At 35.2% G+C, this 26,053-nt stretch overlaps 2 protein-coding genes across 2 annotated transcripts; both read left to right on the forward strand.

The window, feature by feature from the left end:
- Positions 1–18,391: 18,391 nt before the first annotated feature.
- Positions 18,392–19,733, forward strand: LOC145575448 (uncharacterized). Its single transcript, XM_081633319.1, has 3 exons — positions 18,392–19,042; positions 19,135–19,248; positions 19,395–19,733. Exons 1-3 carry the CDS (start codon positions 18,392–18,394, stop codon positions 19,731–19,733), a joined length of 1,104 nt encoding a protein of 367 aa, XP_081489445.1.
- A 189-nt stretch (positions 19,734–19,922) lies between these two features.
- LOC145575449 (uncharacterized) lies at positions 19,923–21,294 on the forward strand. The gene is made up of 3 exons (XM_081633320.1): positions 19,923–20,100; positions 20,149–20,489; positions 20,575–21,294. Exons 1-3 carry the CDS (start codon positions 19,923–19,925, stop codon positions 21,292–21,294), a joined length of 1,239 nt encoding a protein of 412 aa, XP_081489446.1.
- The last annotated feature ends 4,759 nt before the right edge of the window (positions 21,295–26,053 follow it).

Consider the following 26,053-nt stretch of genomic DNA (forward strand, 5'->3'; position numbering starts at 1 on the left):
AACACAAATGAAATTGAATTTAAATTAAATGAACAGTAGAGTTGATTTGGTCCAAACCCTCAGTCGGATCTACCTTTCACGCCTTGGTTTAAGTATAGAAATTCGGGTGTTGTATGGACTCCTTGGAGTGCTTAGGGAAGGAATAGTGTAATTAGGAAAATAGGTTAAAGGCTTAGAATATGAGAGAGAAGAGAGAATGACTTTTGGTGTATAAGAGAGGAAGAGACAATGCTTTTTGGTGCCCCGAAACTGAGGAAATCAGCCTCGTATTTATAGAGAAAATATGGGGGTTGAGGTACGGAACCCTAGAATTGAAGCACCATGAAAATAAAACGCTAGAAAATGTTGTGTTACGGTTCTAAATACCATGACACATTACAAAATGCCATGACACGTCACAATATGTCGTGATGCGGCAAATTCCAGTTTTTACGCGTTTCTAAAACTATGATAACTTTTGATTCTTAACTTGGAATAAGGCATATAATATATAGTTGGAAATCTTATTAAGTCTACTTTCCAACCCAATTTAAATCAGGTCAAGATATTTTGTAGATCTTAAGATATGGTCATTTTAGTGGAAGGGTGTCGATTTCGGACCAAGTTTAATGTTTTGCTCATACCTCCTTCGTTTTAAATCGGAATTGGAATTACGATATATCGTTGGAAATCTTATTTCAAGGCCTATCCAAATAAATAATATTTGGATCAAAATTATAGGGCAACAAAATTAATTTAGCTCGGTTTATTGATGTGGATACGAAAATAAGAATATAAGTTATGGTTTAGCAAAATGGGCTAATAATTGGAATGGTTTATGAAATGTATTGAATTAAATATGGATTTGAGCACTCCCGGAATTAAATACTTGACCCAACCAATAATGGCGAAGAAAGGTTGTTCATCATCGGGATTGGTTTTGGGGAGACATCTTTAGGTGTCTACAGAATCCCCCACTTTGGTTGAGTTTGTAGAAAAATCGGTTTCGAAAATGATAGTCAAAGTAGTCAATAGGGACGGAGAATGATTTAAGACTTCTATGATCCTAAATCACTCTGTATACACCGATACCTGCAGAAAAGCGTTAGTTCTACAGATAAAAGACTAAAGGATAGAATACGTATCTGACACCAGTACATGGCAACAAACACGTGTTGGTAGTTTTCTACGCCTCGAGAAATCCACCGGATGAAGACTTTCATGAAATTTTTCCCAGCCTCGGGAATGCTGTTAAATGATTCTCTTCTCCGCCTCGGGAATATTGTTAGTGAAAGGAATGGTGTCCTCTGAACAAGTGTATTATTCTGATAGAGGGTTTAGAATTAGTAGAAAGCTAATTATTTAGTGAGATCAAGTGATCAAAATGCCTAACTGGAGGCTGCTTTCGATCGGTATTATTAATGAATAATTAATATTACAGCTTAATCTTGACTAAACCCTTAGGGTCACACCCAATCGAGTAACTAAACCGAAACAACGAATTAATCTGATAGGATTAAATGAGTCATTGGAATATTACGAACAAAGACGTCGGATCCCGAGCTTAGAGTGCCAAAATCAAGCGTCGTAATTTAAGTCGATTTTAGGAATTAACAAAGACGAGAAAAATAATCAAAATAAATATATCGTGCTAAAATTACGAGGGTAGCACGAGCCTTAGCCAAGCCTCGGATCAAAGGCAAGTGGCTAGGGGTCGCAAGCCACAAGACATCAAGCCACCGTAGGCCTTGCAAGGCCCAACTAGGTTGGCCGAGGCTTGCAGGGCTAGCCGAGGCTGCTCGTGTGCCTGTACGCCACAAGCACCTCCAGCGGGGCTGCCTAGCAAGCCCAGCACGGAAGCCGAGCTTTCGAGGTGCGCTGCTGGGCTTGTGTTGCTGCTGCTCACTTGCAGGCGCTGCTCGTGGGCTTGCAGCATAATGGCAGGCCCAGCCAAGGGCAGGGCTGCCACTTAGGAGTGCCTTGTGGCCTAAGGCTTTAGGTCGATCTTCTTTATGTTGACCAAGTGTACCATGCACATGGGGTTGGTGGGTTTATGCTTGCCCTCCAAGGATGGTTTTGTGGTCCTTACCTACTCCCTCCTTATGTGATGACACTTGTCATTTGATTATTGTTTCATGTCTTTTAATTTAATTTAGAATTAAAATTAATTGCTTACTTTTCTCACTCTATAATTTCTCCCACATGGAAAGATGATTGAAGTTTTTGGGAGCCTTTTCCTATAAATACTAACTCTAGGAGTTCAGATTATTCACTTGAGTTGAACTCAATAAGGAATCTCCCAAAAGGTGAGAAAACCTTTAAGTTCGTAATACTCTAGTCTTTCGTCTAGCCCCGACTAAGCTTCGGGCTAAGGGTCGTTCAGGTTGGGTCTCGAAAGTGTGAGACGTTGGAGGCTTGTGCATTTACGAGGCTCTACGCTTTCAAGTCCAAGCTCTAAGAAAGAGTGAAGGACGCATCAAGGGTATGATCGTCTTTTCTTATTTCTCTCTCTTAGTTAATTAATTATGTGGTTGTTGTTAATTCATATGCATCTTTAGTTACTTAAATTTGTGTGCAGATTTTGGGATGGGTTTTGTTCCGCGTGACGTCGGACATCACGAAACCCACCAGTGAGATGATGATTTTTCCCCGCCTCAAGAATGTTGCTAAATGATGATTTTTCCCCGCTTGGGGAATGTTTTTAGATGATGATTTCGTTGACTCCTACGCCTCGAGATGTGACAACGACCGACGATTCTCCACACCTCGGGAAAAGTTTGTCTGATATGAGATAGTTTCCTCGCCTCAGGAACTCTACTGTGAACTACGCCTTAGTGATCCACTAGAAGGTGATAAAATCGGTGACTTTTATGCCTCGAGAAGTGTGCAACGGCCGATAATTTTCCACGCCTCAGGAAAAGCTTGTCTGATATGAGATAGTTTCCTCGCCTCAAGAACTCTACCGTGAACCACTATGCCTTGAGCGATCTGCTAGAAGGTCATAAAATCGCTGACTTCTACACCTCAAGAATTGTGCAATGACAGATAATTTTCCACGCCTCTATGTCTCAAGAACCTTGCAATGTGAATCGTCCTCGCTTTTGGAGATGATCACTGGTGTTTGAAAAATGATAATGGTTCAATTGTCCCCGAACGTGAGCTGTAGATGATAAGGGTTCGATTGTCCCGGACGTGGGCTGTAGATGATAATAGTTCGATTGTCCCCGAACGTGGGCTGTAGATGATAATAGTTCGATTGTCCCCGAACGTGGGATGTACCTAAGACCTGCAAAATGGAATTTTCCAAAGGACTAGTATAGGTTGTGATTGACTTAACCAAATGACTTGATCAAACTTGACTTGACACAACATGACATGTGTATAACTTGTGACTGTGTGTATATGTATAGTTTGAGTGTGCGCAGACACAAATAACTGAAAATGCAAAAATTTCCGTCATTTTTTGTCATGAGTGGAGGGTGCCGACTTTCTCCCGAAAAAAGAAAGACGTAAAAAAATGAAGTAAGAGTTTTTGAAATTCCCTCGATAAAAATTTTAAAAAAGTTTTGAACTTTCCTAATAGAAAAAAGATGAAAAATAGAAGAAGTTTTGTATTTTCGGGCCGAGAAAAATTTGAAAAAGTTTTTTAAACTTCCCCAAAAGAAAAGACATGAAAAAGGGAAGAAGTTTCTAGCTTCCTCGTTGAGCAAAGTGAGATGAATCGCCTGGATTTTCTACTTGTCAAATTGAATTGCTCATCTTAGAAATATTGTATGCATGATGAGTATTCGTAGGTCATGAGGCTAAGGACAATTACATCATGTGACACGATCAATGAATGCACTTAGGTCGTGGAGCTAAGCACGGTAATGTATGTTGCTTGGGTCAGAAAGCTAAGCATCACATAGTGTATGAAGAACAATCTTGATGAACGTTGCTTAGGTCTGGAAGCTGAGCACATATGAAGTGAATGCTGAGTATTGCATAATGAACGTTGCTTAGGTCAAGGAGATAAGCAAGTGTAGCAACTAATCTTTGATGAATGTACCTAGGTCAGGAAGCTAAGTACATTTGTGATGCGTGAAACAATGAAAATTGCTCAGGTCAAGAAGCTAAGCAAGTATACAATGTTTCTTTTAATGAATGTTATCTTGAAAGATGATGAAGAATGTGCAGTATGGGAACAAGATTTCATGATAAAGGGCTCCTAAGGGAAGGATGATATGGCTATGTATGTGTGAATGAAGTGTGTGAAAGTGATACTAAGGTTGGCTGCAAAGATTATGGTGATGGAAATAGATGTGAGAAGAGTCAAAGATGATGACTCTTTAGGCTAGGTAAGCTAAATGATGTGGGTTAAAGCCCCCAAGTCTAGCTCTAGATGGATAGGGATAAGCATTGAATATTCTTTGACTCGATCATGCATGGATATGAATATGAATGTGGTCGTACCTCGATGTGAGATTGCATACGTATCCGTTAGGAATTAGGCCGAATGTAGCTCTAACAGAACTTTACACGTACAAGTATATGTATACCTCAAAGAGGTCTTTCGAGGGATGTAACGTGGTCAAGCTAGGGGTTTGACGAACGGTAAAAGGCTCGGACCTGAGAGAAACCCCCCAAGATGTGTAATTGTGAATTTGAAAATTTTGAATTTTGCAAGTTATATTTTTTTGCATTTTTTTCTTTGATTTTTTTTCTCTTTTTTTTGTTTTTCATTCTTTTGAATCAATGTGGGAAATCTTGGATCATGTGATCCATCACTCACTTAGCATTCATGTTTCTCAGGCACGGTACCAAGCACTCGATAAGAGACGCAATTTGAGACGTGTTTATATCAAAGACATTGGAACACTTGCCCTTAGATATTGCTTTTTTTTAACTTTCTTTTGAATATTACACAAATTACACACCTTCCCATCCCAAGGTTAGGTGAATGCGGGTTGAATAAATGAGGCCAAACGTTAGACGAGGCTCAAAGTGGTTAATGAAGAAAGGGAATATGTGTTGGGATGGTTGAAGGAGAAATAATGGGTTGCAAAAGGTTGCCTCAAATCATTGGTGTACGTTATGTTTGGTTTGGAAATTGTTTTTTTTTTTTTTTTTTTGTGAATGATCAAGATCGAGATGTAAAAGGGAAAGACTGCTCATTTTATTAATAGAATAAAGGTGAACAAAACAACAAAACTCATAAAGGAAAATCTATGCTAGACTTGAATGGGGAAAAGGGAGATGAATAATAATAATAATAAAATAAAAAGATCATGAAATCCTACACAAAAGGCTCGCCATGCGCCCTGTCTTCATTGCTGCTTATCACTTCTTGCCGCCTGGAAGGATAGGAAGTTTGTTGGCATCCACTAGATCTTGAATAGCTTCTTTTAAATTCAAGCATTACTCGGTAGAATGACCCCTTCCTTGATGGTACTTACAATGAGCATTGGGGTCCCACCTAGCGCTCTTTTATTCGGGTTTTGGCTCTAGAAATGGTCCAATTGGTGTAATCAATCCTTGGTCGTAAAGGCGATCAAAGGCAGCATCGTATGTCATTCCCAAAGGAGTGTAAGTTCTCTTTTTCTTTTGAAAGGGAGCGTCTAGAGCTAAAACTTCATTGAGATCCACTTGGTTGATATTGTTGGTAGTATTTTCAGGCTTAGAAGATGAAGAAGAAGGAAGGTCATTCATCTTGTTTTTCCAAGTGTTATTATTGTTACTACCAGTAGTCTTTATTAGCTCATCCTCGATATTGATGCCGATATCATATATAGCTTTGAAAGTGTTCAATGGCAGGAATTTGAGATGTTGTCTGTATTTGTGAGTCAGATTCTGGATGAAGAGGCAAATCATCTCTTTTTCTTTAGGGGGATCTACCAAGAGTGCAGTTGTTTCCCTCCACCTATTTAGATAAGCGGTGAAGCCTTCATTCTTTTTCTGATTGAGAATGGAGAGTTCTCGCTCAGAAGTTTTAGCTTGTATGTTACACTTGTAACAATTCATAAAACTTTCCATAACATCATGCCAAGTTGAAGTGTGCTTGGCATCTAGAGAATAAAACCATTGCTAGCAAGCATGCTCTAAGGAGAGAGGGAAGAGTGTTACATCTAGTCCCTTAAGAGCCATAGTTGCATAAAAAGCCTTCAAGTGGAACGTTAGGTTGTCATTAGGCTTAAACTTTTGAATGTTAGGGGTGGAAAAATTCTCAAGGAGTTTGTCCTTGACAGCCAAAGAAGTGGCAAGTTGCTCCACATAGGTGAAGTCCTCAGAAATCTTACTCACTTGTTCCTTGATTTTGTCCATTGCGGCCACAGTGACATTATTTTGCTCCATGGTGGTGACCTTGGTAGTGAGAGTTTGCATCATGGCAGTGAGTGCCTCTATGGACTTGTTAATGTTCTCAATATCTTCCTTAGAAGCCATGTGTTGAAAGTAAACTGGAGATGCTGATGAACTTAGTGGAGATGATTGGGTTGGTTTCCTTGTACGCCTCTTAGGTATAAGAGGTTGTTGTGGCAGTGACTCGAACTGCACCAATCTACCCCTGCTCCTTGACCAAGTACTGTGAAATAAAACATTAATGGTTTGACACACTGATCGAAATAGGGAAGGAAGTGGGAAAGCTAGATGTTTGAAAACAGCTAGGTAAGAAAAACTTCACTCATATTTTTTTATGACGGAAAGAAGAGGTGCATGAACCTAGTATATGATCATAAACAACATGGTGCACGACTCAAGTCAAAAAAATAAATAAAGTGTGTGGACTATACTTGACTCGTGAGTGTTAAGTGATGTTATATGACTCGTGGTATGATCATATGGCTAGACATGTAAAAAACAGCAAGACGACTGATGCGTGGACCAAAATAGCACGGAAGAATAAAAAGACAAACTAACTTGACTAGTTTTGTCGAATTTTAGTGTTTATGCTATTTACTAGGTGAAAACGGTCAACTGGGAAATGTTAGTCATAAATAAGATCAAACACAACCAAAAAACACATGTTAAGGTTAGCACAATAATCACAAGAAACAAGGAAGAGGATTGGATTCTAGAAGAGTTAGGACTCAAGGGTATAAATAAATAAATAAATAAAGAAGTAGAAGATTGGCTAAGACTAGCTTGACACGAAAATATACGAAAAAAAAAATAAAAAAAAGAAGGTTGGACGCTAAAAAGATACTTAAGCTGGATAGGCTGTAGTATTTCAAATATACCTTTGTATGTGTGACTCTAATTAGGACAAAACCAACTCTAAATGAAAGATAAAACTCGGGGTATAGATCCATAGGTGGCACAACATGTAACTCTTTCTAAAACTCCGGCTATGACCAAAACAAGCTGACTCTTGTGCAGGATACGAGAATAAAAATCCGAGTTGACTCAAAAAAAAAAGAAAAAAAAAAGACTATGAATCGACTATAATAATAAAAAAAATAAAAAATAAAAAAAGTATTAGATAAAAGAGAGAAATTTTTTTTAAAAAGTCACAAAAAAATGCACACATAAACACATTGCCACGCATGATACAATGAAGTTTACAACCTAGAGTCAAGTTCTATGTTCCACTATGGTCAAGCTTATTTAGGTGTCAAAGGGTACCATGGTTAAGAGTTTGGACGCGTTAACAAGGCAGCCTCCCTTGAGGGTGTATGCCAACAGGCGGCTCCGCGAGTTCGTGATGAAATCGAACTCGACTCCATTATTGTCACATATGCATATGCCAAGTTTAGTGTTTTGCTCATATGTTCTTCGTTTAAGATCAGAATTGGGCTTATGATATATCTATGGAAAGATTATTGCAAAGCCTATCCAACCAAATAATATTTGGATCAAAATTATAGGGCCACATAATCAGTTTAGCTCGATTTTGTGATGTGGATACGAAAAGAGGAAGATAAGTTATGGTTTAGCAAAATGGGCTAAGAATTGGATTGGTTTATGAAATATATTGAATTAAATATGGATTTAAGCACTCTCGGGATTAAATACTTAACCCGACCAATAATGGTGGTGAAAGGTTGTTCATCATCGGGTTTGGTTTTGGGGAGACATTTTTAGGTGTCTATAGTAGGTGTCAAGACCGTTCAGCCAAGCACGTGACCAGTATCCCGAGGAAATCTCAAAAAACCCCAAAACAGTTTACTTTACAAAAGTGCTTTGTAAAAGGAATGAAGGATATCTATTTGCTAAATTAGAAATAAACCATGTAAGTTGTCGTTAGGATGGGTGAGTCCTATGCTATATAAAGCGTTGTAGACAAAGAGTGAGGGGCAAGCTTCAAGTGAGCTCAATAGAAAGATTGGTTCTCCGGCCATCTCTATTAGAGTAAAGAAAAACTCTAATTCTTGTCATATATGTTAAGCTTTCAGTAAGAGCGTTGTAATATATGACTGTTATAATCATTTCAATTTAAATAAAAACATTCTATGAGAAGGAACATTATCCTTTCAAACCCTTATATCTCAAATGAATTACTTTTTTGTTTCAAAGCTCATCAAAAACACAATATAGCTTTTTTTTAATTTGAGATTATAATCTAAGGTAAGAAACGAATTTGTGACGAGTCTAACCTAAGGAAAACTAGGTTGGGGTTAGCTACCTTGGTAAAGTCGAAAGCTAAGAACGCCAGAGGTTTTATTGTTAACAAAGCTCATTGTTCAAAGTTTTCTAATTAAACAATTACTATTGCAAAGCATGGTGGACATTAAACTTATAAACTAATATAGCCGTAAAAACTAGTATCATAAAAGTTTATTTATATTGTTTAGACATTATTGTCAATATTTGTTAAACAATTATTCTTAGCAATATTATATATATATATATATATATATATATATATATATATATATATATATATATATATATATATATATATATATATATATATATATATATATATATTATTTTGAATATTAATCGTTATAGTGCTAGTTCGTCACAGTAGTAGTATTAAGTTGTGCGTTCGAATTAGTTTAATAGAATATTGGACTAACCCCAATTGTAATACTCCCTTATGATGGCCGGTCATATTTTAGTCACGAGGGATTAAAGGATGTTGGGTTGTTCTTTGAGTTTTGTAACTCCCACTTTAATCATCCATAATGATGATTATAACCCCCAACCCTTGCATTTTGCCTAACTCGTAAACTCCTCTCATTCCCCTCTATTTACTCTCACATTCTCGCCATCTTCCATTTTGCTGCTGCATTTTTTTTAATCACTACACTCATAAAAAACTCTCACAAAAATCTACTAAGTTGGGTTTCCATTGGTGGGCATTTGGAGCTTCGATCCTTGTTCGTTTGGCTCGTTTTTCTACTCGTTCTTGCACTATAATTTCAAGGTAACTAGTACTATCCCTTAGACTAGATTTCACCTAGTTTAAAATGCATGATTTAGGTTTAGAACAACAATTGAGAAAGTCGTATGACGAAAATTAATATCATCGTTATTAATATTGGTAATGACTATTCGTCTGAAAGAGAAGGCGAAGAAAAAAGTTAGACAAGAAGAACCAAGGATAAGATGGTGGACCCTAAGGGATGCAAAAGCTAAGGTTTTTACAGAAAAGGTAATTGAAGAAGCGGATTGGGATGGAGAGGTGGATCCGGACATGACTTGGTTACGAATGAAGAACTGTTTCCTAAGAGTGGCCAAAGAGGTCTTAGGGGAAGTAAGGGGAAGAACTTCGGTACAGAGAGATACTTCGTGGTGGAATGAAGAGGTGAAAGCAGTAATTAAGCAAAAAAGGGAATGCTATCAAGCCTTAGGAAAATGTAGGAGTGATGAAACCTTTGCAGCGTATAAGGAGGCTAAGAGCAAGGCAAAGGCAGCTGTTCGCCAAGCAAAAGAAAAGGCATATCAGGAGGTTTATGAAAAGCTTGATTCCAAGGAGGGAGAAAGGATCATTTATAAGATGGCAAAGAGAAGACAAGAGGCAAGGAAGGATATTGGCATGGTGAAGTGTGTCAAAGATAAGAACCAAATGGTCCTAGTGCAAGAGGAGGGCATCAAGGACAGGTGGAAGGGGTACTTCGATGAATTATTTAATGGAAGTAATGGAGTTGTGATAGGAGATACCTCTATGAGTGATGAAGAAATCAACATGGAGTATGTGCGAAGGATTAGGAGAGTAGAGGTGGAGATTGCACTGAGGAAGATGAAACCTAAGAAGGCGGTTGGCCCTGATGGGGTACCGATAGAGGTGTGGAGGTGTTTGGGTAAGATTGGTATTGATTGGTTAACAAACCTTTTCAACAAGATATGGACGGCTACAAGGATCCCACAAGATTGGAGGAAGAGCACCTTGGTCCCGGTTTATAAAAACAAAGGAGACGCTCAAGATTGTTCTAACTATCGAGGAATTAAGCTTATGAGCCATACTATGAAGTTGTGGGAAAGGGTGATTGAACAAAGGTTGAGGGCATGCACAAGCATTTCAGATAACCAATTTGGTTTTATGCCTGGGAGATCTACTATGGAGGCAATCCATTTGATAAGACAAATGATGGAGTTTTATAGGGTAAAGAAGAAAGATCTTCATATGGTCTTTATTGATTTAGAGAAGGCATATGACAAGGTGCCAAGAGAGATACTTTGGTGGGCAATGTTGAAGAAAGGTATCCCACGAAGGTATGTAGACCTAGTTAAGGATATGTATCGGGATGTGTCAACAAATGTGAGGACATGCGGAGGGTTGACAAAAGATTTCCCTATTACAATCGGATTGCATCAAGGGTCTGCATTAAGCCCTTTTCTTTTTGCAACGGTTCTAGATGAATTAACTAGACCAATTCAAGATGAGGTTCCATGGTGTATGCTGTTCGCAGATGATATCGTTTTGGTGGATGAGACTAAGGATGGGGTTAATGTCAAGTTGGAGCAATGGAGGCAAAGGTTGGAATCTAGAGGGTTTAAGCTAAGTCGGAGTAAGACTGAATATTTGGTATGTCGTTTTGGCACTCAGAGGGGGACACGCAATGAAGTGGTGAGTTTGGATGGAAAGGATTTGACCATGAGTGAATGTTTTAAGTACCTAGGGTCGATCATCCAGAAGAATGGTGACATTGATCAAGACGTGACTCACAGGATTAAGTCAGGGTGGCTTAAATGGAGAGCGGCCACGGGAGTGTTATGCGACCGCAGCATTCCCTTAAAGTTGAAGGGAAAATTCTACAGGACTGCCATACGACCAGTGTTGCTCTATGGTACAGAATGTTGGGCTTCTAAGAAAGAGCATATTAATAAGATGGAGGTTACGGAAATGCGCATGTTAAGGTGGATGTGTGGAAACACTTTAAGAGATAGAATCAGAAATGAGGTTATTCGCAAGAAAGTAGGTGTGGCGGGCATTGTAGATAAACTAAGGGAAAATCGTCTGCGTTGGTTTGGACATGTAAGACGGAGACCCGAGGGTGCACCGGTGCGAAGAGTGGAAGAGTGGGACCATGGAGGGATTAAACGAGGAAGAGGGAGACCAAAGATGACTTGGTTGGAAGGAGTGAGGAAGGATATGAAGTGCATGGATTTACGTGAGGATGAAGTTTTGGATCGTAAGGGATGGAGGAGAAAGATTTATGTTGATGACTACACGGAATAATCAAATTTGGTTCATGTTAGCCGACCCCACTTTTGGGATTAAGGCTTTGATTGATTGATTGATTGTTAGTTACCTTGTACGAAACCATTTTTTTATTAGACGAAATTGTTAATTGTTCATGCCTGACCATATTCTTGCCTTGTATATCTTGTTGGAGTATTATATGACATTGGACTTGCAGGTTTCATGGGTGTATGTGACTAAAGTGGTTTGACTCTCGTGGTTTATGTTGATGATTAAATTATTTGCCAGAGTCTTGATTTAATTTTGGTCATGATGATAATTAATGTAATTGGTATATCGTGAAGTATGGTACGGTTGCGATAATTAATATGGAGCGAATAGTTGCTTGCAATTTGCGTGGAAAAATAGTGTGAGTGTAGAACTCTAATTGTCACATATAAATCATGTTAGGAGGCCTTGTTATATGAGGTGTTTCATGTATATAATTTAGTTTAGGATATATAATCATGTTTTAACCTTGTTTTGTCTACTTTATAATACTTGTGTCAATGTGAGGGTCAATGTATGCAAGTTTGATAGTTTTTAGAGCATTATTCCAATTATTGTGATTTTTAGAAGTATGTATTTACAACTTTAAAAATTTGGACGGCATGTATATGTATGTGTATAGTGTGCGCATTTTCATTTAAAAGATATCTCAAGGTGTTGTTAACATACTATTAAGACCCATGGATGGTGTATTGTTTGATTTGATAATTTTTTTTATGTAAGACCATATGTGGCATCTCTGTTGATCGTTGATAAGTTTTGATTTAAAATTATATTATTTTATCGGTTCTTATGTTGACTGTAACTTTGGAGCCATTGGACTACGGGATTCCAATGGTTAGAACATGCTAACTACTTGGCTGTGGGATTCAAGTAGTATAACTTGGGTTAATTGTTGTCGTCCAGGAGGTGTAAGACCATATTTGGCTTCTATCCGACACCGAGAGTTTGGCCATTCTTAGACATAGTCTCTTGTGAGTTGACTGGAGGTTCGCCTGACAAACCTTAGGAAGTGGAGTGTAGGCTTCCACTAGCGTTCAATCCTACTTCAGTCAGATTATTTGTCTATGATATAAATTTAATTCTTTTAAATTGCTTAACCTGTATTGTTTGTTTGAATTATATGAACTTTAATACTTTCCGTTTTTTAATAGTTGCAACACACACTTTTTCACGATATTTAAGAAAAGTGGGGTTCACATGATTTAATACACACTAGATTGGGGTTATAGGTTGTTAAGAGTATAACTTGATGGGCCATGTGCTTTTAATAAGGGAAATATTACAACTTTTTCCCTAAATAACTTTCCAATTATAGTGTGTTGCAACTATTGTAACAATTCCATTTTAGGAAAGTGTTGCAAGTATTAAAAACCGGAGAAAATATATATTTTAATCTGTTTTCATGTTCTAATTTGCTAAGATACTCAATTTTCTGTTAAATATTCTCTTTCTAATAACTTTTCTTCAAGTTCAAGGCTTGTGATTTTGTTTTCATATGCCTTTTTCTTTGTTCTTACCTTGTCTTGATTCTTTCTATGTGATCTCCTTGTCTTTTGGAGAACTTCTAGTCACTCCCTACTGATTGCGGAACCTAAATTTTATTTGCAGGTGAAGAGTCGTAGTCCTGTTGAATTTGGGTTAAGAGCAGAGTGTTTAAGTTTGTTTATTAAGAATTTTATAAGCTCTCTTTTGTTTTCATTTTATTTCCATTATTTATTTCTTTCCTTTATTTTTAGTAACCTTTAGAGTGACATTACCGTCTCAACATTATTTCCGCTAACGCCTTGCCTTCTAATTTAGACGGGGTATTACATATTATATCATGTCATTATTATCATTATTATTATTGTCATTTACTCACGACATAGTATCAGTATAAGTCAAAAATTGTGTTGGACCAACACTGTGCTAAGTTGACCCTAGCTTCTCCTCTAAAGATTTTAAGTAGTCCTTGCATATACTACCGTAAATAAAAGGCAAAATTGACCTTAACGACATAAACTTTTAACAAGTTGCATGTAAAAGTATAAACTTTGACTACTAGCTATAACAAAACCAACTTTTTGTCAAAGACAGGGAATCTTTGGTAATTTTTTGCTAAATATGATCTCAAAATTGACCCCTATGAATTAAAATGACCCCCAAAACATTGATATATCATTTTTCCCGCATGAAATGAGCAAATCGAGGCACACATTCCAACATGATTTTTGATGATTATTAAATATTAAAGATTCCATACCTTCGACAATGTCCCTGGTGCCGGATTTTAACGACCTTTGTGCATTCGATGAAAAAGTTTGTGCTATTATAATTGCTAGTCAAAATTCATGCCGCTACGTACACGTTTTTAAAAGTTTGTGCAATTTAGGCCTTACCTAAATACGGAGTAAGGGCTTGTCTGATTTACTGAACTAGCTGAACTGAACTAAACTGAACTTATTAGAACTGAACTTAACTGAACTTATTAGAGCTAAATTGAACTGAATTGAACTGAAATGAACTGAACTGAACTGAGCTGAACTATTTGACTATTGATTAGTGATTTTTAACTACGGATTAATGATCTTTAATTACTAATTATTATGTATATAATTGTATATACAAAAATACATATTAAAATGTTTACGAATAATATTTATGAATAATAATAATAATAATAATAATGATTTATTATTATTATTAATATTATTATTGTTGTTGTTGTTGTTATTATTTACAACCCTTAAAAGCAGCAAGTTAAAAAAAATTAGCAATTTGGGGAAAACTTTGAAAGTGAATAGTAATCGCAAAAGGAATAGTGAGTTTACGGGAATTTACTCTTCTGTTGTTTCTTATTGTGAAATTGCCATTGAGTTTTGCTGACTTCCTTGACTTTCATGGTTATAATTCTGGTTTATGTGTTAAGAGTAATGAGGTGGACGTGGCTTTCTTTGTGTAATTGCATGAGAAATCAAGATTTTACCAATGTTTTAAGGCATGTGTTTTTTGGGTGGGTTAGGTATTTCTTTTGTAGTTTTTTTTTCTTGAAATTTTGGCTATAAAAGAACTTCATTGTGAGTTAATTTTCACACATTCTCTGTTTGTTTGGTTTTTGCAAGTTCTCAAGTGATTGAAGCTGTTTCTGCAAGTTGTTTATGCAATTTCTCAAGTAATTTTCAAGCATCCATTATTTTACGAAGATGATTAATGCATGTGGAATTTGTTCAATTTTTAATTTTCACACATTCTCTGTTTGTTTGATTTTTGCAAGTTCTCAAGTGATTGAAGCTGTTTCTGCAAGTTGTTTTTGTAATTTCTCAGGTTATTTCCATGCATCCATTATTTAACGAAGATGATTAATGCATGTGAAATTGTTTTCTTGCGTTTATAAACAATTTATGGTTGTAATTTTTTCGAATTATGTTATTTGTTTGATTTTTATGTTTACATATGGTTTAAGGGTGTATGTTTAGTTTCATACATTCCCTGTTTGTTTGATGTTGATGTTTTCATATGTTTTGAATTTATTTGAGATTAAAAAATTTTAGTGATTTTTACATGCACTTTAGATTGCTATCATATACACGTATGATGTTATTTTTTTGCATTTTTTTGTTTTGATTTGGTTTGAATTCATTTGTGTCACTAAGTTCTTTTCTGATTTGTGCATGCATTTAGATTATTGTCATATATATGATTTCGGTATACTATATTGCATGCATTTTAGACTGCTATTGTTTTTAAGTGATTTGGGCATAATAGTGTTTTGAACATTAATTTTGAGGTTCCAAAGTTGGCATGCATGTATGTGGTTGTAAGTTTTCATTTAAGTATGTTATTGTTGGTATACATCTTAGAATTTTTTTTCAAGATTGTAGTATGATAGTGTTCTGAGTATAAGTTCTATGGTTTGAGAGTAGCACAAGTTTTAGATTCATTATTTCGATTGGTTTATTGATTAGGGCTTCAAATGGTTTAGAACTTTCTGATTATTGCGTGCAGTTTATGTAAAGTTTTTGGGATAAACTGAGGTTAACATTGTGTATTAGAAAGTTAAGGTCAACAATGTCTAACGGTCTATTGGTAGCTGGTCAATATGGCTTGAGTGTGAAGTGTTTGATCTTTGGTGTCAGTAGTTGCATTTAATTTGGGTTGAGTTTAGTCTGAATTTGTTGATTGTACGTGAATTACAAGTTATGGATGCTCCGCTCACACAAGTTTGTTGAAGCAAATTACCAGTTGTTTGAATTTCCCTGATCCAGAATACCAATATCTCAATCTCCATAAAAGCATTGCTTGTGTGGCTATTAGGAGTGATAGTAGTGTTGTTCCTACTATTTATCTCGGTGGAGATACGGACAATATAGATGAATCGTGTGAAATTGCGGCTAGAAAGGTTGTGTATGCTCTTATGAAAAGATATGACATAATTGTTGAAGATGTAACAGCTTTACATAAACAGATGTATGAACGTTGTGGACAATTGTATAGTTATAAGAAAGAAGAATTGGAGGGGATTGAAAAAGGAAAATCCAAGGCATATTTTCATAGAGATATTTCTACTAAAATTGGTCACAATCAAAGGAAAGTTATTATAGATTTCCTTGAAGTGTTGAGGTATATCTTCAGTTGTGTTGATATAATGTAAACTCCAATTGAAATTATTGAACAATTCCCCAATCAATATATTTCTTAGTTTACCATCACTCATCATAGGAATAGTTCAGGATTCAGGTGTTTGTTCAGTGATTACTGTTTAAGTTAAGCTGTAGCCAAGCAAGATCTAGCTAGGAAAGCTATTGATTATCTCATTGATGTGTGTAATCTTGAGATAGTGGATGCTAATTATAGAGCAACGACATGTAGGTTTGATGCTTTGTTATGTGTTTTGGAGAGGAAAAGTTATTTATGTGCAAAGGAACGTGTGTTGGGAGTTAAAGAATAAATGGAACCTACTACAAGTCTTGTAGAACAGGATTGCATAGTTCCTGTTGGAAAGGGTTTCCATATTCCAGTGCCTATTCCACCTGTTATAACTTTTAATAAGACTGAACTAAAGTCTCGAGTTTCAGAATCGTTTGCTATTTCTGAATCTAGCAATGAAGAATTCCCAAAGGGGGCAGACTCAGAAGGTTTACATGGAAGTTTCAAGCGTGTAAGGCTGTTAAAGGATTAGATGTTTTAAGTTTAAGATGGGGTTGAAGGAGTATTGACTACTTACTGTCTGGCCTTTTGTTGTTTGTTACTTCAACTAAGTTAGGTTTTTGCTGGAGCAGGAATTTGTAGTTGTTTAGCATTTGTATGTTGCACATGATAGTTTTTGTGATACTTGTGCATTGAAATCTTTTTAGCAAATAGATAGGAGTTCAAATTAACGTATTTGGTTATGTAATGGTTGTAATGGATTATATATATTTAAATAACAATGAATACTTTTTAGGTTTGGCTCTCCTTTTGATGGTTTTTTTTTCCTTGCAGTTTGTTATCTTGTTTTATGGAATTCAAAAGCAAACTATATGTTTTGTATGAAAATCCAGATGACTTAGATCACAAGTTACGTGTAGTAAATAGATTAGTTAACTAATACAACAAGAATTCCAAGGACAACGTATCGTGGAATTTGCAGAGAACAGCAGGATATGGGTGAGTTTTATCATGTATCTAACAATTAAGATTTAGGAAAGTTTTATTTACATTGCAGTGGTTTGAGGATAAGAGTTTATCAAATTAATGTTCATTACTGATTTTCTAGAACGATTATTACAAGCACCATCGACATCAAATAGAAACAGAACTAAACGTCAAAGAGGTTTTGAAAGTGGATGTGATGAAGTGGAGGCTGGAAATGAATCTAAAAAAAAAAAACAAGAAAAAGAATTCAAGTGACAAGTAATTTCAGTACCCTTATTTGTAGTAAACATATTTTATATTGAATTGATGTGGAGATAATTGCTTATGAATTTGATGTTAATAATTATAAGCACCTTCGTCAACAAGGGGATACACTAATAGACGCCTTATAGATTTGGAAAGAGGATGTAACGATTGAATGCAAAGGTACTTAGAGGTTGTATACTTTGGTAGTAGAATAAAATATATAAAACTTTGTTATGTTATTGTTATTGATTTCCATTCCTAAAACTAACCTCAATATGTGTTCCTGTAATTATTTTAAAGGTTACAAGAACAATCTATGAAATTTATGGAAAAGAAAAAGGCAGCATAGCCGAAGTGACAAGTAATTTAAGTGCCTTTTTCTAGTATTTCTAAATGGTTTTACACATAGATATTTATACAAAAATTCAGTATTTAAATTTTCATTGATCACATTTTTCAAAGAGGATTTTGCTGTAGTAACTAGAGAAAGAGTTAATTTCAATGACCTTACTTTTGGAGTTGCATATTGTATATAGAACTGATTTAAAGATTTTGGCTTCTGAATTTGATGTTTACTATTATAAGCAGCTTCGTCAACAAGGAGTTACAAAAATAAACGTCGTACAGATTTGGAGGGTGAATGTAGTGGTCAAATACAAAGGTAGTTTGAGACTTTGTACTTTGATAACAGACTTTAAAATATGTTTACTACAAATTATTGATATTTATTTTTATAGTTAAATTTTGATTGAATTTGTGTTTCAAATACTATTTTAAAGGTTACAGGAACAATCTAATGAAAGATCTCAAAACAATTAAAGCAACAGAGTTCAAGTGACAAGTAATTTTAGAGCCTTCTTTTTTCATATTACATGTTTACAACAAATATTTTTACAAAAAAAAATAAATAAATAAATAAAATAAAATAAAATTGTAATGACCTTGTTCATATTTCTCACAAAGGGTAGTGATGCACTAATCGGGAAAAAAATCCCTACTCGGGCTTATCTTCATCCTGCACCTACTTACTGTCATAAGTGTATGGCCAAAAAATTTGCCTTTGAAGCACTTCACTTCTGTTGTGATGATGGAGGAATAAGAGTTGTTGTTAATGAGTACCCTTCACAACTTGTGAGGTTATTGACTTCTACAAATGAAGAAGCGAAACATTTCAGGCAGTATGTGCAATTATATAATAATTTGTTCGCCTTTATTTCATTGGGTGGTGATTATATGAAGCTAAAACAAAGGAAGGAATCTATGTTTTTAAGTTACATGGACCATATTCCCAGTTTAGTTCCTAGAGATGAAGGGCCAAAATATATGCAGCTGTATTTTTATGATGGACAACAAGAATTAGCTAATCGTCTTAAATGTTTTCCTACGTTAAGAGAGAATATTTTGGTTATACTGATGGAGATTACTGATCTAAACCCATATGCCAAATTCTTTCGATCTTTGAGGGGAGTTTCAATTAGTGATTCAACACAAATTCTGTTGAATAAGACTACAGTTCCAGATCAATGTGTTTATTATGGTCTTCTTCAGATGAGGTTGTTGTTATTTGGCCAGAGACTACTTCTTCCAGTGAGTCTAAGAGTCCACACATATTGGTCACTGGTGTAAATGATTCTTCTCATAGAATCAAACATTATTATGGTTGCTATGATCCTTTGCAGTATCCATTACTATTTCCATATGGTGACTGTGGATGGACTCAAGGTCTAAAGAAAATGTCAATGGGTGGAATGCAGCAGTTACAGTCTCAAACGGATCCAGTTTCTTCTTGTAGTGTACATACTACTCAAGATTTGTTAGATGAAGAAGCTAGGCATATGAGTTCATACCTTTAATTTTTAAAATATGTATGGTTTTCTATTTGTCATATATATGGTTTTATTACTTAATACTTTTTTTTCAAAATAATATTGATTTGTAGGTGCAAATGGAGGTTCATCTAAGGCAGATAAACATATTTCAGCTCAAGAATACTATGCATCAATGTCGTCCGGGAAATTTCTTGCTCGGAGCTGGAAGATATTTTCACCAATATATCGTTGATATGTATGTCAAGGTAGAGAATAATACACTCTTAGATTTCTTCCGAAAGAACCAACCAACAATAAAGGTTGATCTTTATCAGGGACTTCTTGATACTATTGACTGTGGAGAAGAATGTGCAGCAAATGTTGGTAGACGAGTCATATTTCCTACAACATTTATAGGTGGCCCTCGAGATTTGAAGAAGAGATACTTAACTGCGATGTCATTAATCTAAAGATTTGTCAAGCCTGATTTATTTATAACAATGACATGCAATCCTAATTGGCCTAAAATAAAACAAGAACTTGTCGTTGGAGAAGAAGCACAAATAGGCCAGATATCGTTTCAAGAGTTTTTAGAGCAAAGTTACTTTCTTTAAGACATTTAATTCGGAAGAAAAAAAGTATTTGGAGAAGTAGCTCCAATGATTTATGTTATTGAATTCCAAAAGAGAGGTTTACCTCATGCTCAGTTTCTCATTATTTTGAAATCAGAATTCAAAATAAGGTCTCCTAATGACTTTGATAAGTTTGTTTATGCTGAAATTCCATCTTCTGAAAATGCATATTTAAGGAATATTGTGATCAAGCATATGATGCATGGTACATGTGGTCATCTTAATCCAAAATGACCCTGTATGAAACATAAAGAACATCGTGGCCGTTGCAAGTATGGTTATCCAAAGCAAAATTGTGATAAAACAAGAAGTAACGATGATGGATATCCTTTGTATCGAAGAAGAGCTACGTGTGCTACTGTTAAAGTTCGAGGTGTTGAAATGGACAACACATGGGTGATTCCTTATAATCCATATCTTTTAGCATATTTCAATTGTCATTTAAATGTTGAAGTTTGTTCAACTATTGAAGCGGTCAAGTATCTGTATAAATATGTTTATAAAGGCCATGACAGGATATCTTTCAATATTGACCAAACAAAAGATGGAGTTCCTATGCGGAATGAAATTGAACAATATCAATTAGGTCGATGGGTTTGCATGGTGCCTTTTTGGTTTTGATTTATATGAAATGTATCCTCTAGTTTTACCTCTTCCTTTTCACTTGCCTAACTCTCAGTTGATACAAACGAGACCTCATGAACAACTTACGTCAATTGTCTTAGATAATAAGCATAATAGAACCGCTCTAACAGAGTTTTTCAAAATGAACTGTAAATCAGCTTTGGGAACAGGTTGGCTATACAATGAATTTTCAGAGCATTATCTGTGGGAGGCATCAGATAAATTGTGGTATAAAAGAAGAAACAAAAAAAATCAAATTAGAAGGTTAACATTTGTTGGACCATCTGAAGGTGAAAGATACTATATACGGATGTTGCTTCACAATGTCAGAAGCCCCAAGTCATTTGAAGATCTAAAAACAGTCAATGGTCACCTGTGTGAAACTTTTAAACAAGCAGCACTAAGGCTTAGATTAATGGAAGTAGATGATGCAATAGAACTGTGCTTAACTGAAGGATGTGCCATTCAGATGCCTCATGTTATTCGAAAATTGTTTGATACATTACTCATTTTCTGTCAACCTAGCAATCCTTTGTCTCTATGGTCGAAATTTTATGTTTCTCTTTCAGAGGATTACCGATATAAATACCCTACAAATGCTACAAAAGTGAAACAATTAACTGTGAAATCAATTAAGCAGTTTGTTGAGTCAATGGGAAGTTCGTTGAAAGCTTTTGGGTTAGATAATTTAGTAGAAGATTATGGTGATGCTATACATGTGACGAAAGACATAGAAGATGCATTGAATGCACTGATACCACCAGAATGTTTATAATGTAAAGATAAGTTGAATCAGGCTCAACAAGTTATATTCGATGTCATAATGGATCATGTTACAAAAGGAAAGCCCGGTGCCTTTTTCATAGATGGTGTTGGTGGGACAGGGAAAACTTTTTTATATAATGCTCTATATGCAGAAATCAGATCGATGAATAAGATAGTTTTACCGACATCAACTTTAGGTGTTGCTGCAGCCAATATTCCTTCAGGTAGAACTGCACATTCACGGTTTAAAATCCCTTTAGATCCTTCAGGCTCTCTGTCTTGTAATATTCCTAAGCAGGGAACTCTAGCGGCACTTCTAAGGGAAACAACGTTGATTATTTGGGATGAAGCTTCTATGGCTAAGAAAGAGAATATCGAATCCCTCGATTCATTACTTAAAGATATTTGCAATTCAAATGTATTATTTGGAGGCAAATTAGTAGTTTTTGGTGGGGATTTTAGACAAGTTCTTCCTATTGTTCCACGTAAAACACAGCGAGAAGCAGTTGCTGCGAGTTTAGTTAGTTCTGCTTTGTGGCCACAACTGCTGAAGTTCAGGCTAAGTGAAAACTTAAGAGCTTAAGATGATCCTACATATGCAGCATTTTTGTTGGCACTAGGAAATGGTGAATTGCATAATATTGAAGATGCATTTATTGAGCTTCCACCAAATATTGTTAAGCCTTGTTATACTGGACAGTTGACGATGTGCATCTAACATCTGTAGCATTTCCAAAAATAGATATGCTTCCATTCAGTACAGATATTTTCACTACAAGATAGTTATATTGACACCGATGAATGAGGATGTTGATGCCATTAATTCAAGCTTGATTTGCAAATTCCCAGGTGAATCATGAGTATATAAAAGCTATGATACAATCATTGATGAATATTGTGTCGTATATCCTACTGAATTTTTAAACAAGCTTTGCCCTGGTGGTATGAGTCCTCATGATCTCGAACTGAAAGTTAATAGTCCTGTTATTCTGCCATCATCTGGCTTGTGTAATGAAACAAGTGTCATATGTAAACGATTTTTTTGTAATCTCATCGAGTGTGTTATTACTTTTGGTCATAATAAAGGTTAGCATGTATTGAATCCAAGAATAAACCTACGTCCATCAGATTCAACAGGTTATCCTTTTCAATTTCAAGGAAAACAGTTTCCTTTAAAACTTAGTTTTGCAATGACAATCAATAAAGATCAGGGGCAAACACTTAGTTAAGTTGTGGTTTTTCTACCACGATCATGTTTTTCACATGGTCAATTATATGTTGCACTTTCTCGAGCTCGTAAATCAGCTAATGTCAGTGTAATAACTGTAATAACTAAAGCCAACTCTCAGCAACAAGCTGCAACACACGTGAAGAATATAATATCTTATGATATTCTTCATTTGGCAGGAATCGTTTAGTTGTGTCAAAAGGTAAGTCATCATCAATTTTTTCACACATATTAGTTTGGGTAGTATGTATATCTTCTTATAACCAACTTTCGGTTGTTCAAATTGATCTAAATACATTTTTTTGGGGGGGGGGGGGGGGTAGAAATTGCATAACAACAAAAATTTAAAAAAAAATTTTTTTTGAAAGTTTTCTTTAGTTCGGTAATTTCTATAAGATGATTCCCCCCCCCCCCCCCCGACACCCTTAAATAGCCTCCTCTCCTTTAAAACTTTTAGCGGATTCGATAAGCTTTGTGATTCCTACACCATTATAAAGTATATGTTTTTTTTTAAAAAAAAAATGTTGGCTTGTGTTGGTATTGTGACATTTAAATCTAACAACTGATAATTTGTTCTGCTATTTATTTGCAGTGATGGAACAACTTGGAATTCAGCTTAAGTAGTTCATTTCTAGGTTATTTCTTAGTTTAAGTCATGTACATCAACATATATATAGTAGGTTAAGAAATAAAGAAAATTGCCACAATAATGTGTACGTAAATGGTGGACAGTTAGATCTACTAATCTTATTTTCATTATAAAAGAGGGACCAAGAACACTTACATGTTGAAATAAGTATGCTTGCATGCATTTTCTTTTAGGAAAAGGATGGAAATCACTATCTTGGACTACAGTAATTGTGCATGCATTCTTTTTCCACTTAATTTTTCACTATAAAAGCAATGCTAAGCATCGCATTCTCCAAAAAAAAAAAAAATAACTACATCTAAACTTATGCTACACATAAAAAAATAAATAAAAATAAATAAATAAATCAAACACATAAACAATTAGCTAAGTTGTACCAGATTCTGCACTCAGCAATCAATCATTTGCTATTACATAGGTATGATCATTCATTTACTATGTTTACACAAATCATGTTTTTTATTTTATAGATATAGATATAGATCTGCATATGTTGTTATTTCTCAGTATCTAATCTTTTCTTTTTCTTTGTTATATACAGATTCATTTTGCATGGTATGAGATCAAGTTAAATGTGTAATACTCCGTATTTTTATTTTATATATATATATATATATATATATATATATATATATATATATATATATATATATATTATTTATTTTATTATTTTATTTATTTTATTAATTATTTTAAAATAAATTAATTATTTTATTTATTTTATTTTTTTAAATGATTTATTTCATTTTAAAAAGAAATTATTTATTTAAATAAATTGTAAGTGTGTATAAATAAAATGGATCATGAATTGAGGTAACAAAAGTATTTTTAATTGGGTCAATCCTATTTAAAGGGGTGGACCAACTTATTATGAATTTAGGGACCCAATAAGTTGGCCCAAACGGAGAATGTGTAAGGGAGTAGGAATTAGTAATGGCAAAGTTGTAAATATGAGTTTTATTTTTAAAAGAATAGTATAAATACTTTAAAACCTCAAGATTTTTCCACACAAGTTCATAATTATCAGATTTCACAAAATTCAAAGGTTTTCTCTTTATTTTCTCTCTCTTCTTTTTCCTTTGTTTTTCTTTTCTTTTTTCTCTTCTTTTTCCCCTAAAATCCCACGCCACTCTCTCTCTCCTTCTCCCTCCTCTTGCGCGACTAGCACCACCGGCGGCCCATCGGCAGCAACAGTAGCGCCGATAGTCGGCCGGCGCGCCTCTCTCCTCCCTCTCCCTCCTGTTTCGATTTGTGTGTATAAAAAAAAACTTCTTTAATCCTAAAATTAATTCTATTGATTTATTGTTTTAAAGGCATATTTTTATTATGTTTTGGTGTTGATTTTGCGATTTTGATGTTGCTGATTTATTGATATAAATTTCTGATTTTTATTTAATGAAAAACCCCAAAATATAAACCCTAGAAATTGGGGATTTTGTATAATTGGTTAGGGTTTGAGGCCAGGTTGTTGTTATTGATTAATTCATGGTGTAATCATGTTTTTGATGAGTTTAAAGCCTTCAATTTAATGCCGAAATTTATTTACACACACTACTTTTTAATTATTGAGTTAGGGTATGATTACCCATTAAAGGGAAAAAGGTTTTAATTATTTATATATGATTTTCTAGTCCAAAAGTGATATTTTATACTAAATAAGTATGCTGGAATTTTATGTAAGTCATGAAAATCAAGTCTTTTTGAAAGAATTTAAAGTACCCACTTAAAGAAAAGGTTTTATCGCTTTTATGTCATTAAAAGGTGTTAATTAGTATGGTTTAAATAGTATTATAGTTGCTGGAAATTTGTGAGAATAGTGGATTAATTATAGTTATGTATTTTTAATTGTAGGAAGTTTCGAGCTAGGTGATTTCTAGCAAGTGTGGCCAAGTTAAGGCGTTATTCAAGGTACGTATGTGCACAAGAATATTTGTGTGTGCGTAGTATCATGCTAGGATTGTGAATTGTGATTGAAGTGATGAATTAGTAGCATGTTTGGCTGATTATATGATTGGAATTGATGTTGGTTGAACATGAATTATTATGCAAGCATGTGAATATCATATTTGAAGCATGATACAAGTTGAATATATGTGAATCATGGAAATATGTTTTATTTTTGAGTATCTTTTTTTTTACAACAGCAAAGAGAATAAAACACTTTAAGTAATAAAGCTAGTAAAATTAACCCTGCATCTGTTAGCAACCAAATGTGCACTGTGTACTTGGTCTCTGCTTACTTTCCACACTACGCATGTTTCGAAAAATTTTGTTTCCCTTTGGATATCTCGTATTGTCCACAACATACCAATGTCCGGATCTTGACGGTTACTAAGGATGTTGATCAGATTAGCAGAATCCGAAAAAATAATAATCTTTGGCCAACTTTTAGAAATGGCCCATCTTATAGACGTCAAGCACGCAAGAGCTTCTGCATGAGTGGCTGAGATTGCCCTGCAATAGTGTCCCCCTCCATCCTGGAATTCTTCATTATTATTTGCCAGTGTCCAACCCAACCCTACATTGCCTATTTGTTTATGCCAAGACCCATCAACCAGAATTGTAATTCCCTGCGAGCGCAACCCATTGGTATGAAGTTTGAAAACATCCTTCCCCAATGATGCATAGTGGAAACCAGGAGGTCTGGTGTCTATAACATTTTCCTTAGGAAAATCTGGCTTTTTCCGAAACACCTCGAGCTCCTCCTTTGCCTTGTCAATGTGCCTTAGCACATCATTTATATCTCCGCCTTCACCCCTCAAGACCCTTCCATTTCTATTGATCCATAAGCACCACAGATTCACTATAAGGGTAGTGATTCTATTGCTATGAGTCCCATCCTTGCTATAAAATAGCGGGATATATCTCTGAATCCATTGTCGCAGTGGAGTA

The sequence above is a fragment of the Chenopodium album genome, chromosome 13 (assembly GCF_948465745.1).
Source record: "Chenopodium album chromosome 13, dcCheAlbu1.1, whole genome shotgun sequence".
Lineage (NCBI taxonomy): Eukaryota > Viridiplantae > Streptophyta > Magnoliopsida > Caryophyllales > Amaranthaceae > Chenopodium > Chenopodium album.